Source organism: Myotis lucifugus, unplaced genomic scaffold (genome assembly GCF_000147115.1).
Source record: "Myotis lucifugus unplaced genomic scaffold, Myoluc2.0 scaffold_20, whole genome shotgun sequence".
Taxonomy (NCBI): Eukaryota; Metazoa; Chordata; class Mammalia; order Chiroptera; family Vespertilionidae; genus Myotis; species Myotis lucifugus.
In genome coordinates this window covers 8,863,901-8,877,777 of record NW_005871068.1, presented here as the reverse complement: position 1 = coordinate 8,877,777, position 13,877 = coordinate 8,863,901, and the positions used below count along the sequence as shown (strand labels likewise).

General features: G+C 37.3%; 1 protein-coding gene across 1 annotated transcript in view; it reads left to right on the top strand.

Moving 5' to 3' along the window:
• The window catches only part of DMD (dystrophin), a 2,279,750-nt gene that overhangs the window by 1,887,191 nt on the left and 378,682 nt on the right, over nt 1–13,877 (top strand). The window contains exons 58-59 of the mRNA XM_023751347.1: nt 8,469–8,589; nt 9,460–9,728. Coding sequence (XP_023607115.1) covers nt 8,469–8,589; nt 9,460–9,728 — 390 coding nt within the window. The remainder of the gene's footprint in view (nt 1–8,468; nt 8,590–9,459; nt 9,729–13,877) is intronic.

The following is a 13,877-nucleotide window of genomic DNA, read 5'->3' as shown; positions in this document are numbered from 1 at the left end:
AGTATTATTTTTTCTCTAATAATTCATGACACCATTTTTTCACCCTTAAGCATGTTCTACATCTGAATCAACCTGGCCCCATATAACAAACTCTGGTTTTCCAACTGGATGTTCTGTTATTTATTCAACAATATTAATTGAGTATCTACTATGTGCCAAGCTATGGCTATAAATTTTCTCATTAGTAAATATGCCTAGGAGAGACAGTCTTAAATTGCCACCGGGTAACAAGCCTGTGGCTAATTAATTGATCTAAATGTGTTGATTATAGAATATTCGAACTGGATTTCTGAACTTAGATAAGGTGTTTAGCAAATCCCCACATTTTACCAATGAGGATGACAAGGCTGGGGCAGATTTTATGACCTGTACTAGATTATGCTGCCAGGTTTAGGCCCAGCCCAGACTTGAACTTCAGATCTTCTGCCACTCTGGCCAGTGCTGTTTTCACCCCTTCAGTCTACCTCCCAGGATAGTTCTGTAAAATTCTGCTAACTAATATGGAAATAAGGTATAGTCATTCCAACAGCTTTTAGTCTGAATAACAGAAGCATAGCCTTGCCACTCCAATGGGAATATAGGTAAAATTCCGCTTCATGAAAACTGTACATCATTGAAAGCCCCTGCTTTCACATACATCCATGGTAATAGGACCTACTGTCTCTGGGTGAGAGCAGCACAGCTTTCCTCTCTGTAATGTCAGTACCTGTGCCCTCAGTGCTCTTCTGCTTCTCTCTTCTATGACGTACATCAAGCAAATCAGTACTCACCCTTTATCCCCTCTACACATGGTTCTAAGCTACTTCTATTTGTTATTAGGTATTTGTGGTAATATTCACTCTATTTTTTTCTGCAAGGAGGAGGGGTAGAAAAATCCCAAATAATCAATGACTTGAGTCTTCTCTATTACTTTCAGGTTTTTAAAGTTTCTGATTTGCTTCATGGTCATTAGGATTTTCCACTTATGTGGTTCCAAATTATTATAATTCAGGGAACTTTTGTTTTTTGCTATCACTTTCATCCCGGCTTAAGAATTTCAAAATTTGGATTCTAAAGTGACAAATGAACTGATGGCCTTAGATAAATCCTAACTTATCTGTACTTCACTTTGCATTAGTAAAACATTCATAGTACATAAATATACTTTTATACAAACATACCCACTCAACCAAACTATTGACTCCCCAAGGACAAAGATCATGTCCCTATATCTTCTCTACCTTATACATAACAGATAGAAAGTAAACATTTTGAATGAATTAATCAGCTTGCAGTCAAGTCAACCAGTAGGTTAGTATTTTTGATGTATAAATACTATCCATCAGATAATTTAACCTTCAGAATAAATGGGTTGACCTTGCCTTGGGATATACTGCTAGTGTAATTTTGTAGTACATGATTTATATAAGTTTATTTTGTGAAGCTTGAGTTGAAGGAAAAATATCAATTAATATGCCTAATCTTTTCTTAGTTTTAAGGCAAAATATTTCACAGAGATGCTCTAAATCTTTAGTAGTTGCTTTTAATTCTTCCACATCACTATTTCAGACCCTGGTTGTCTTGGAAAGGGGGAAAGGAAGTTATGGGGAAGAGGGTGGGTTCTAAAGGAAATAATTTTATCTGTTCAAAAGATTCAGGAAGTAAATATCTTAACATTTGGATATTGACATCTAAATAGTCTAAGGATGTATTTTGTATGTGTATGGGAGAAGGGCTCTATATATGATAACTTTTTACATCTGCAAATAATTGAACCAACTTATTTGATTTAAAACATTAAGCATAATCTGTGAAATAAAATCAGTATTGTGTATGAGTATTAATTTTTTCAAATGCTATTCAAATCCACAGACTTTCGTTGAAAGACAAGACACTTATTATCAAAGAGTCAAGGCTCTTAACATTGAAAGTTCTTGCTTGTGTTTTAAAATGTCTCCATTTCCTCCCTTTTAAAGTGCAATAAACTGTTAGTACAGGCAATTTATGGTAAGCTGATTAGGTATTGAAAATTTGACTTTTCATTATTTTACTGTAAAGCAGAATTTTCATGGATTGCTTGTCCGTTGTTGTTTTTTTGTTTTGCCATTGTTTTTACTAAAGAAGGCTATCTCTTTTAAACTCCGTGCTATATGGCCCACTGATGCCCAGTGTTTGGTACATAGTATGTGCTCAAAATATGTTACACGAATAAATGGAAGATTATCTTTCAATGTAACTTTATTTAAAAGTTACATGTTTATATTTTTTCCACACAATAAGAAACATTACCATTTTCTTTATCCTCTCATTTTCTTCAACCATTTCTCACTTTGAGGGAGACTGTTTTTTACCCGTTTTTGTATTTTATCTAAATTTTCCCAAATTCTGAATATATAAAGGGTGTCCCAAAATTCACACAAGAAGTTATTTTGATAGAAAACACAGGTTTACAATTAAAAATTGTAAATTTTCTATTGATTCATAAAGTATACAGTATAGGGTTATGTATGGAATAGCACATCAGGCAAAATATCCACAACGTGTCACTGTTTGGTGCAGATTTGGGGCTGGAGGCATCATCGGACCATTCTCCTTCGAAAATGCAGCTGCTCAGGCAATAATAGTTAATGGTGCTCGCTATCGCGACATGATAATCCAGTTTTTTGTGCCTAAATTGCAAGATATGGATGTGGACAACATGTGGTTTCAATAAGATGGTGCCACATGCCATACAGCCCAAGAAACAATTCAATTACTGCATGAGTCATTTCCTGGTCCTGTAATTTCCCGTTTTGGTGATCAGAATTGGCCGCCCAGATCATGCGATTTAATGCCGTTGGACTTTTTTCTTTGGGGTTTTTTTTTTGTTTGTTTGTTTGTTTTTTTAATATATTTTATTGATTTTTTACAGAGAGGAAGGGAGAGAGATAGAGAGCCAGAAACATCGATGAGAGAGAAACATCGATCAGCTGCCTCCTGCACACCTCCTACTGGGGAGGTGCCCGCAACCCAGGCACATGCCCTCGACCGGAATCGAACCCGGGACCTTTCAGTCCGCAGGCCGATGCTCTATCCACTGAGCCAAACCGGTTTCGGCATCTTTGGGGTTTTTTTGAAGTCTAAGGTTTATGCCAACAAGCCCACGACCACCCATGCCTTGAAGGAGGAAATTGAGTGCTGTATCAACGAAATACAGCCACATTTATACAAAACGGTCATGGAAAATTTCAACAAAAGAGTGCGTATGTGCCAGCAAAGCCGTGGAGGCCATTTACCCAATGTGCTATTTCATACATAGCCCTATACTGTATACTTTATGAATCAATAAAAAATTTACAATTTTTAATTATAAACCTGTGTTTTCTATCAAAATTACTTCTTGCATAAATTCTGGGACACCCTTTAGTCACTAAACCTCTTTCATCCACTTTCTTTTCTTAATTTCAGGCAGTGATGTGAAAATAATGATACTCATGTCTTTGTAATGACAGAACTTCCTTTGTCTTTTCCTTAGACTCATTTTGATCCTCAGTGATTCATGTTTAAGAAATGAACTCTGCAGCTGTGGTGGAACTAAACCCTTGGCAACAACTTGAGGGGCAAACAAGTGTTCTCTCACAATGGACTAATGGTCCTTATCCTGGAATTGTTTGCTGTTCGGTTTGAATAATGGAAATGTGTCATCAAACAGTGTCTTGGGTGTTTTTTTTTTCCATTTTGACAGGACCTTTAAGATCCATTTCCTGATTTTATAGACCTTGCTCCAACAATTATTTCCACTTTCTCCTGTCTAAGTCATTAGCATATCTCTCCACTATGGTAACCAACTGTCCTGGTTTGCCAGACTGTCCTGGTTTCAGCAATGAAAGTCCCACATTACAAAATACACCTCAGTGAGCCAGTCAGAGAAAGATAAGTATCACACAATCTCACTCATGTAGAATCTAATGAACCAAATAAACTGATGAACAAAAATAGAACCAGAGACACAGAAGCATGAACAGACTGTGGAACCTCAAAGGGAACGCAGGGGAGGGTGGGTGGGTGAGAAGAGATCAACCAATGAACTTTGCATGCGTATATGCATAACCCATGGACACATACAATGGGGTGGTGAGGGCTTGGGGGGGGGCGAGGCATGGGAGCAGGTTTGAAGAGGTTAATGGTGGGAGGGGGGAAAGGATCTATGTAATACTTTCAACAATATTCTTTATAAACGCAAAAAAAAAGTAACTCAGTACCTGGCAAACCAGGACGGTTGGTTATCCTATCCCTATCGCCCATCTTTTGGTCTATGTTCAAACCATTTCTATCCTTAAAAGAACATATCTTTCCTTTACTTGTGATCCTCTTCCTGTCCTATCTTTTTCTTTGCACTCTCAAAATAAAGGATATTGCAAAAATAGTTTTTATTTAAAATACCTGCTCCTTCTTCTCCCACTCTCTCCTCAACTAAACCTACTTCTGAGGCTACTGCCCTCCACTAAAATTGCACTTACCAAGTCCCATGTACAATTTTCAGGGATGATTTTGCTTTATCTCTGCATGTCATGATTGGACACTGTTCATTACTTTGTTCATCCATTCCTTTTTGGCCTTTCATGGGATCCAATTCCTCTGTCTACCTATTAAGTTTTTATATTCTCCAGAATTTTCTTTTCAGCCCACTCCACTAACTGAGCAAGTTTATCTACTTATGTCATTTTAATCCTAGCCTATATTCATAATCATAGACACTCAATGGATATTATCTTAGTGACAGACTGGCTTTTAAATCTCCTTTCTTCTTCCTAAATATGTGACATATTTATTTCCTTTTTGAATGCATATTACCTCTCTGAGCTGAGCATATCATACCCCCTTATGCTATATAGATGCCCCCTCATATTAATGTTGCGTGTTTACTATTCATCTTTATTAATTTGATCCTGAATGTACATATGAGGTGTTCTGGACCAGAGACAGTTTTCTCTTAATTACTTAACAGTAAATAGCATCACCACTCTCCTACCTCTGCCCAAGTCTTAAACTTAGGGAGACATGATGAGAGCTAACAAAATTTTTTTCTTAATTAGTGTCTGGGTGCTCCATAGGTGAGAGACCAGAAAAAAATGATTTTTTTCTCTGCTTATAAAGGAGGAGGCAGTTTGAAAACATAATAGACCTGAGTCCTAACTCCAACTTCTCCAGGAGCCAGCTAGCCCCATGTTTCTCAGGTCTTGAAACCTGGAACTATCTCCAAGGTCTGGACTTTTTTTTTAATATAAATTTCTAGAGGGGTAACCACTCCAGTCTTTCTGACAACTTGAAGCTTAACCTAGGCACCTACTCTGGGCTATGATCATTTGGCCCTCTTGGACCAGAGAAATTAATTAGACAAATTACTACAGATCTAATTCCCATGGTCTGGGAAGTTTCTCAGGAGGCTAGAACTTTTTATTGGTGTACTGAGAAATCCAGGAGAGTTTATTTTCTCATATTTAGTTTCATTGCACTCAGCATTCACTCTTCTACTCAACTAGAACCTAGGGAGTCATTCTTTCTCCTTCCTCTCTCTTATCTCCTGTATCTATTTAGGCACCAAATTCTCACTCACACCTCTACTCTCTAAATATTTCCCTGCTCTATCTCTGTCCGTTGTTTTTTTTTTTTTTTTTCTGATACCATTGCCCTGGGTCAGATCTTCATATATTTTACTGAATTCTTACAATTGCCTTCTAACTGGTCTCTCTGATTTTATATCTGCCCTTCTCAAATACATACTCTGTATTAGTGTCAGAGAAATTTACCCAAAACACACATATTCCCATGCCACTCCCCTGTTCAAATCCTTTCATATGTTCCTAGTTACTTATGACACAACACCTAGGTTTCTTAGCAAGGTATATATGGTCATAGGTTGAGCTTCAAATTCTGACTTAAAGTTCTAATATGTTGCAAGATGACAGTGTCCTGCTTCATCTCTGGACATGTCCTCTCTTTATACTTTGTGTTCTAGAACACTGGCCTACTTAGATAAATGTATATGCCACACTATATTATATCCTCTATCTTCATACCTACATTTTTGTCTTCTTTTGTTCCTCTTCCTCTGACCTGCTCTTTCCTGGCTAGCTCATGTTCATGCTTTAGAATTCTTTGTGAATACTATCTTCTCTAGGAAGCCTTTCCCAATGTCCTTGCCCATATAAGGCAAGCCTATCGCACTTTCCACATTGTATTGAAATAATTTAAGGTTTGACTCTTCTATTATATAAGTTCTTAAATGGGAAGGGGGCTTTTTGATATTCAACTTTCTATTTCTAGTCTCTAGCACAACCGCTGAAATGTAGTAGTTCAATAAAGGGAGCCATTACAAATTTTGTAACTAGTAATATCAGTATTAGTTGCCTCTTGTCAAGTCCAAATGGAGAGACTGGGAAAAATAATAATTTTCTTGAAGTTGGGAAAATTATATAGATGAGAAAACACAGGAATACAAGAACTGTATACACACACACCAATTTCAAATGAAATGTTAGAGGGAGAATCAGACTTATCTATAAGCAGAGTAAATAACCCACCTATTCTATATGATTTCAAGAGTGCAAGAATATCCCACTATCCAGAAATTATAGCTCCATGCACAAGCTGAATTCTAATATTTCACTTAAAGAATTTCATTATTTTGGCTCAAACATCTTGCCTCTCCTCTACTGAATTGTAAAGTATCATTTTGCAAAGTATCAGACTCGGAATTCCTTTAAATGGTGAACACCATTGAGATTTTATTTATAAGTGTCATACAATACAGTTCTAGAGAACTCCTATAACATAATATATCTTAAGTTTAAAGGACCTGATAATTTTTCTCCTAGTAACAGAAAAGGGCTTAAACTCAGTAGGCATCACTACTAAAATAGGATAGTTTTTTAAAGGAATAATTAAGCCCTAGATCAGGGCAACTATAATTACTATGGTTTTTACACTGATCTATTAGCATTTATGTGGTACTTTATATTTTCATTAACATCACATCTGAAATTGTAGAATCTGGGTCAATAACTATCTTCGATGGTTTCATAATATCTGTTAGTTTATCTTAACCTTACATGATATCTCACAACCCTTAGCACTCAATTATATATGAATTTTATTGTTTTCACTTTTTTTTCTAGTGTGTTAGCTTTCTCCCTTCTTTTGGTCCTGAAATTTCTTGAAGGCAGAAACTATGCATTTTGCTTTTCTTTTAACCCCTGTAACAAGGAAGATTGCACATTAAATATTAAAGTTGATAACTAGCCTAGCTGACCTCAAGAAACCTATTTTAAGTCTACCCATTTGTAGAAAATTATTCCTATAATTCCTATCACCAGTATATCTCAATACATTTCTACCAGTCTCAAAGAAGTTACAATGAATAATGCAATAGGTATGTTTTTAAGCATTGCGTTTTTTTCCTTAGTACTGTTAATATATTGTTTTATTTATTGTCTAACATTTTGGCAAAATTAATGGCAATTATGAATTGGACTGGTTGTATACAGTAGGTCTTCGGGTTATGTTGGAGATCCGTTCCTACAGCGCAATGTAATGCAATTTTCACTGTAAGTCGGAACCCACCTACATAAGCACCTACGGCACTCACATGGAGCACATACACAGCAGTAATGAAGTGAAACCACAAAAAAATTTAAAAGAAAGATCACAATTCCTGACCTTTACTTGTGGTAAATAAATAATAAAAAATATAAAGCACATATGTACATACGTCGAAATGACGGAAATATATATATATATATATAGGAGATGGTGACATAACCACGAAACAACATATGTAACCCGAGGACTGTCTGTACTTCAGTACAGCCTAAGTTCTTCTAAATGGCTCTTTAATATATTTTTATTGATTTCAGAGAGGAAGGGAGAGGGAGAGAGAGATAAAAACATCAATGATGAGGGAGAATCATTGATGGGCTGCCTCCTGCATGCCCCCAGCTGGGGATTGGGCTCACAATTCAGGCATGTGCCCTGACTGGGAATCAAAGCTGTGACCACTTGGTTCCTGGGTCAATGCTCAATCCCCAAGCCACCCCTGCCGGGCCCAAATGGCTCTTAAGGCTTTCAATTATGTTCTGGATAACTTTTCTTTTGGATATGTACAAGTTTTCGTTAGCCCTGTTAGGATTTTGCAAAATATATCTTGTGATTTTACCTCTAGATTTTAAGTTTAGGAGTCGGGTTATATAAATAAATCACTTTTATCTTAATGAAAGGGCATTAACATATCTTGAAAGCTTTCCCATTCTCTCCAGAAAAGTTTACAAACACAGTTGTTTCCTGATTAACAGAAAGATCCATATATCCTTTTTCACTTTATAACTATATGTTTATAAATAAAAGACATAGAAATTGACCTGGGAATTTTATAACCAAGTTCTGAACACCCAGGATTAATTTTGAGAATAATGTCACAAGCCAAATAAGCATTTTTTTATTTCATTTCACAGGCCTTCAAGAGGGAATTGAAAACGAAAGAACCTGTAATTATGAGTACTCTTGAGACTGTACGAATATTTCTGACAGAGCAGCCTTTGGAAGGACTAGAGAAACTCTACCAGGAGCCCAGAGGTAATTGAATGTGGAACTGTAATAACATATTGATAGAAGGATCAGTGGTGACTGAGTAGTCCATCCATTCTGGCTGCCAGGGTTTGGATTGCTCTCACACTTTCTAGGTTAAATAGAATTGATTCAAATTGCACATAGATGTTGAAAAAGAATAAGGAATTCTAAACCACCATGCATAAATCTGTTTGCACATTCATAAGTAAGCATTAAAAGAGATTAGTGGTCAGCTATTGAAACATTTAGAAAATAATAAACAAAAGAGATTATCTGTAAGGAGGAATTCTATTGTTACAAAGATCCAAGTTAATTTACAATTTAAGAGCTTGACTGAAAGTAAATTAGAGTTTGTGGTTTGCATCCTAACATTTTCTCCTCAATAGCTTAAATGAATCTTGGATTATCTGATTAATAAAAGGTAGAACAAATTCACTCAGGATGACAGACTTGAGATGTGTTGGATTAGATCGGAATTTATGCAAAAGTGCAAAAAAGCCATTAATGTGTAGGTTGGCCTCTTGTTAAGCTGTACTCCCTTTCTTCTAGTATGACCTTACCAATAATGTTTAAAAAAACAACACACAAATAATAGTAGATCCAGAGACAAAGAAACACTGAACAGACCTGCAACCTCAGAGAGAAGGCGTGGGGGGGGGGGGGGGATAAGAGATCAACCAAAGGACTTGTTTGCATGCATGCATATTAGCATAACCAATGGACTCTGACACTGGGGCGGTGGGGGCTTGTCCTGGGTGGGGGGAGTGGTTGGGGGGGGTGTCAATAAGGGAAAAAGGAGACATATGTAATACTTTAAACAGTAGTAAAAGAAAAAAAATGAATGTGCCCTAAAACCTTGTCGTATTACCAATTTAGAGCTGCCTCCTGAAGAAAAAGCCCAGAATGTCACACGCCTCCTACGAAAGCAAGCTGAGGAGGTCAACACTGAGTGGGAAAAATTGAACCTGCACTCTGCTGACTGGCAGAGAAAACTCGATGAGGCCCTCGAAAGACTCCAGGAACTTCAGGAGGCCACAGATGAGCTAGACCTCAAACTACGTCAAGCTGAGGTGATCAAGGGATCCTGGCAGCCCGTGGGTGATCTCCTCATTGACTCTCTTCAGGATCACCTGGAAAAAGTCAAGGTACCATCTACTACTTTGCTTCGGGGCCCTATGAGAGACTCAAAAGAGGTTCTCATCTGAATTCTAGTGCAGGGTTTTCTTCTTACAAGGTTAAAAATAGGGCCTGTGGGCATTAGAAATCAGTCCATCTTTCATAGGTTCAGTCTTCTTGCATATGATATTTTCTTTAAGAGAAGATAGTGATCTAGTCATCTGTCTGTCTTCAGTACTATACTAGTAAAATGAAAAATTTAAAAGTTACAGGGCAAAAAAATTATTTTAATTTAATCAGGAAATTCATTTAAGTGTAGTAAAATGGTCTAATGTACGTGTGTGTGTGTGTCTGTGTGTGTGTGTGTGTGTGTGTTCTTTGTAGTATTTAGTACCAGAGTAGGAAAATAGACAAAACTTAATCAAGAGCCAGGAGTCTAGGTGTTTGACCATTTGCTAATGAAATTATGTGACTTGGGTGAGTTTATGGTACTGTTATGGCTGTTAACATTGCCGTTCCCTTAGAAGGCAAAGTATATTCTATAATTTGGAGTTGTATTAGTCCACTGTAGATATTAGGAGATGTCATTATATATCTGGAATACTTTTTAAAATTAAGTTTACTGACATAGCATTGGTTATTACATTAACTTTTAGGTGTACAACTTTAAATATGACATCTGTATACTCTATCATGTGCTCACCACCCAAAGTGTAGTCCCTTTCTGTCACCATATAGTTGACTCCCTTTACCCTCTTTATCCTCTCCACCCTCTTTCCCCTCTGGTAACCACCATACTGTTGTGTCTGGAATACTATCCATGAGACCAAAGTTACATTCCCTTGTGGCATGAAGTTGATAAAAATATTTATAAAGAAAGAATATACATATTTAGAAGTATCATTGTGAAAAGTAGCAACTTGAAACATATTTTGTTTACTCATCTAGTGTCAAAACCAACAAATGTCCTCCCAAATTCAAATTCAAAATAAGTGAATTCTCACCTGCACTTGGCAAGTCTGCCAGCACCCTCATTCTGGAAGATCTTTTCTCCCTTGCCTTTCATGGCACTGTTCATCCACATTCTTTTTCTTCCTTTATTTTCCTTAATTTGGAAACTCTACCTGGCCTTCAAATATTGGTGTGTCCAAATTTCTAACTTTAGCTCAATTCTCTTTTTATTGTATAAATGCTCCCAGTTTGAAATGGCATGGATGGTGACAAATCTGAAGTTATAGTCTGGATCTTTTTTCTGATCTCCTAACCCATACTCCATTAGAATAAAAATACAACCACACTGAAATCAAGTTCATTCATTCTTCTATTCCTTCATCTATCCCCTACTGCTTTCCCCTTTTACCTGACCTTTCTTCCATGTTTCATATTTCAGCTAATGGATCATGATCCAACAAATTGCTCAGGCTATAAACTTGAAATCCATCCTTAAATCTGTCTACATTTTCAGTGACTGCACTTGATTGTTCATTTTATCTCAAAATATCTCTTTTATATTTTCTCTCCTCTTTTTCCACCATGCCGTGTTCTAACCCCCAGTATTTGTAACTCAGATTGTTGTATTCTGCACCTTAAAAAGCCCAGTCCCCAGTCAGTGTACCTGCCATATCAGAATCACTATATTTGAAATATTTGGTGAATACATGAACAGTTTATTTATTGATATTCCTGCATTAGTCATCCTCTTACAACTCTAATCCAAACTCCTTGCAGGAGACTGCCTGCCTGAGAATGAAGAGGGCAAGTGGCCCCTTTCTTGCTAGCCCTGGCTTCAGTTCCTGACTGTTGCTACCACCCTCCACGTTATTCAATTCACTCTGACTGTACCTAAATAAAACATATTTTTTTTATAACTCTACCTTCGCAAATGCTCTTCTTTCTGCCTGGATCACCCCATCTTATCTTCCTGATGAACTTCCATTTTAGTCCTCAAGGCCCAACTGAAATGGCACCTGTCTGAAGTTTTCCCTGAGCGTCTTCCACCTCCAATTCCCACCAAACAGAATAAGCTGCTCTCAATTCTGTGCTTTCATAGACCACACATGTTTAAATTGTCACACTTAAATTTCCCATATACTGTACCAAGTCAATTATGTATTCCTTTTTCTCCCAGAGATAGTGAGGTTCCTAGGAACAAGGATAATGCTGTATATCTTTGAATCCCAAGCCACATATCAGGACTCTAATTCAGCTTCATTCTTTCACTCAACAGTTGTTTATAAGCCACTATCCAATGTGCTATACATTAGTTATGAATGAAACAGACTTTGATCTTTGCCCTCATGAAGCCTATAGTACAGTGGTTCTCAACCTGTGGGTCGTGACCCCTTTGGGGGTCGAACGGCCCTTTCACAGGGGTCGCCTAAGACCATCGGAAAACACATATATAATTACATATTGTTTTTGTGATTAATCACTATGCTTTAATTATGTTCAATTTGTAACAATGAAAATACATCCTGCATATTCGATATTTACATTACGATTCATAACAGTAGCAAAATTACAGTTATGAAGTAGCAACGAAAATAATTTTATGGTTGGGGGTCACCATAACATGAGCAACTGTATTAAAGGGTCGCGGCATTAGGAAGGTTGAGAACCACTGCTATAGTATAATACTGATTTGATTAGCTTTTCATTAAAATAGTAGTTGAAGCCTGGCAGGCCTGGCTCAGTGGTTGAGTGTCAACCTATGAACCGGGAGGTCACAGTTTTATTCCTGGTCAGGGCACATGCCCGAGTTGCCGGGCTCGATCCCCAGTGGGGGACTTGCAGGAGGTGGCCAATCGATGATTCTCTCATCATTGATGTTCCCATCTCTCTCTCTCTCCCTCTCCCTTCTTCTCTGAAATCAATAAAAATATATTTTTAAATAGTAGTTGAAGATTTTTAAAAAATTAAAATTTGACTCTATAACTTCTAAAACCTCTCACACCCCAACATTCTATTACCCTATGTCTAACATTTAAAGCAATGATTAACATTGGTGTCTACATGAAAATTAAAATAATGTTTGGAAGTATTTTTGTTCAGCATTAAAAATAGTATTTTTATCCAAACATATAGGATCTAAGTTTTTTAAAATTACCCCCCAAGCCCTGACCAGTTTGGTTCAGTGGATAGAGCGTTGGCCTGCAGACCGAAGGGTCCTGGGTTCGATTCCAGTCAAGGGCATATACCTTGGTTGCGGGCATATCCCCAGTGGGGGGTGTGCAGGAGGCAGCTGATCGATGTTCTTCTCTCATCGATGTTTCTAACTCTCTATCCCTCTCCCTTCCTCGCTGTAAAGAATCAATAAAAATATATTTATTAAAAAAAATTACCCCCCCAAAATAACAAATAAGTTTAGGAGAATGTCTCAAAAGAACTAAATTAGTTAATAAATCAATTAATGCCTGAATATATAGGCTATAGAGCAGACATATGGGATTATTTTTAGCCATATCTGTCACACAGAAGCATTTGTAGGATATTGAGTATAGATGGATAATGTATGCAGCATGATTTAATAACAAAAACACACAACAACTAAAAACTAAAGTAGAAGTGCTTAAATATCAGCTGGCCCTTACCCAGCCCCACTTGCAGTTTTGCTTTCATTTTTCCTCTCTTACCTGTTCTTGATCCTAAGACCAAATTCATTTCTCATTCAGGGGTGGGGAACCTTGTTTCTGCCAAGGGCCATTGAATATTTAAAACATCATTCGCGGGCCATACAAAATTAGCAACTTAAAAATTAGCCTGCTATATTTGGTCAAACATTTAATTAACTCACCCCTAATGCCTTGGCAGGGCCAGGCCAAATGATTTTGTGGGCCTTACACGGCCTGCAGGCTGGATGTTCCCCACTTCTGCCCTAATTGGTAAGATTCTCATTCTGATTCCAATAATTACAAAACATATACATTAAATATTCCTGCCATAACCAGTTTGGCTCCGTGGATAGAGCGTCGGCCTGCGGACTGAAAGGTCCCAGGTTCGATTCCGGTCAAGGGCATGTACCTTGGTTGCGGGCACATCCCCAGTAGGGGGTGTGCAGGAGGCAGCTGATCGATGTTTCTCTCTCATCGATGTTTCTAGCTCTCTAGCTCTCTCCCTTCCTCTCTGTAAAAAATAAATAAATAAATAAATATTCCTTTAAGATTATGTATATATATATA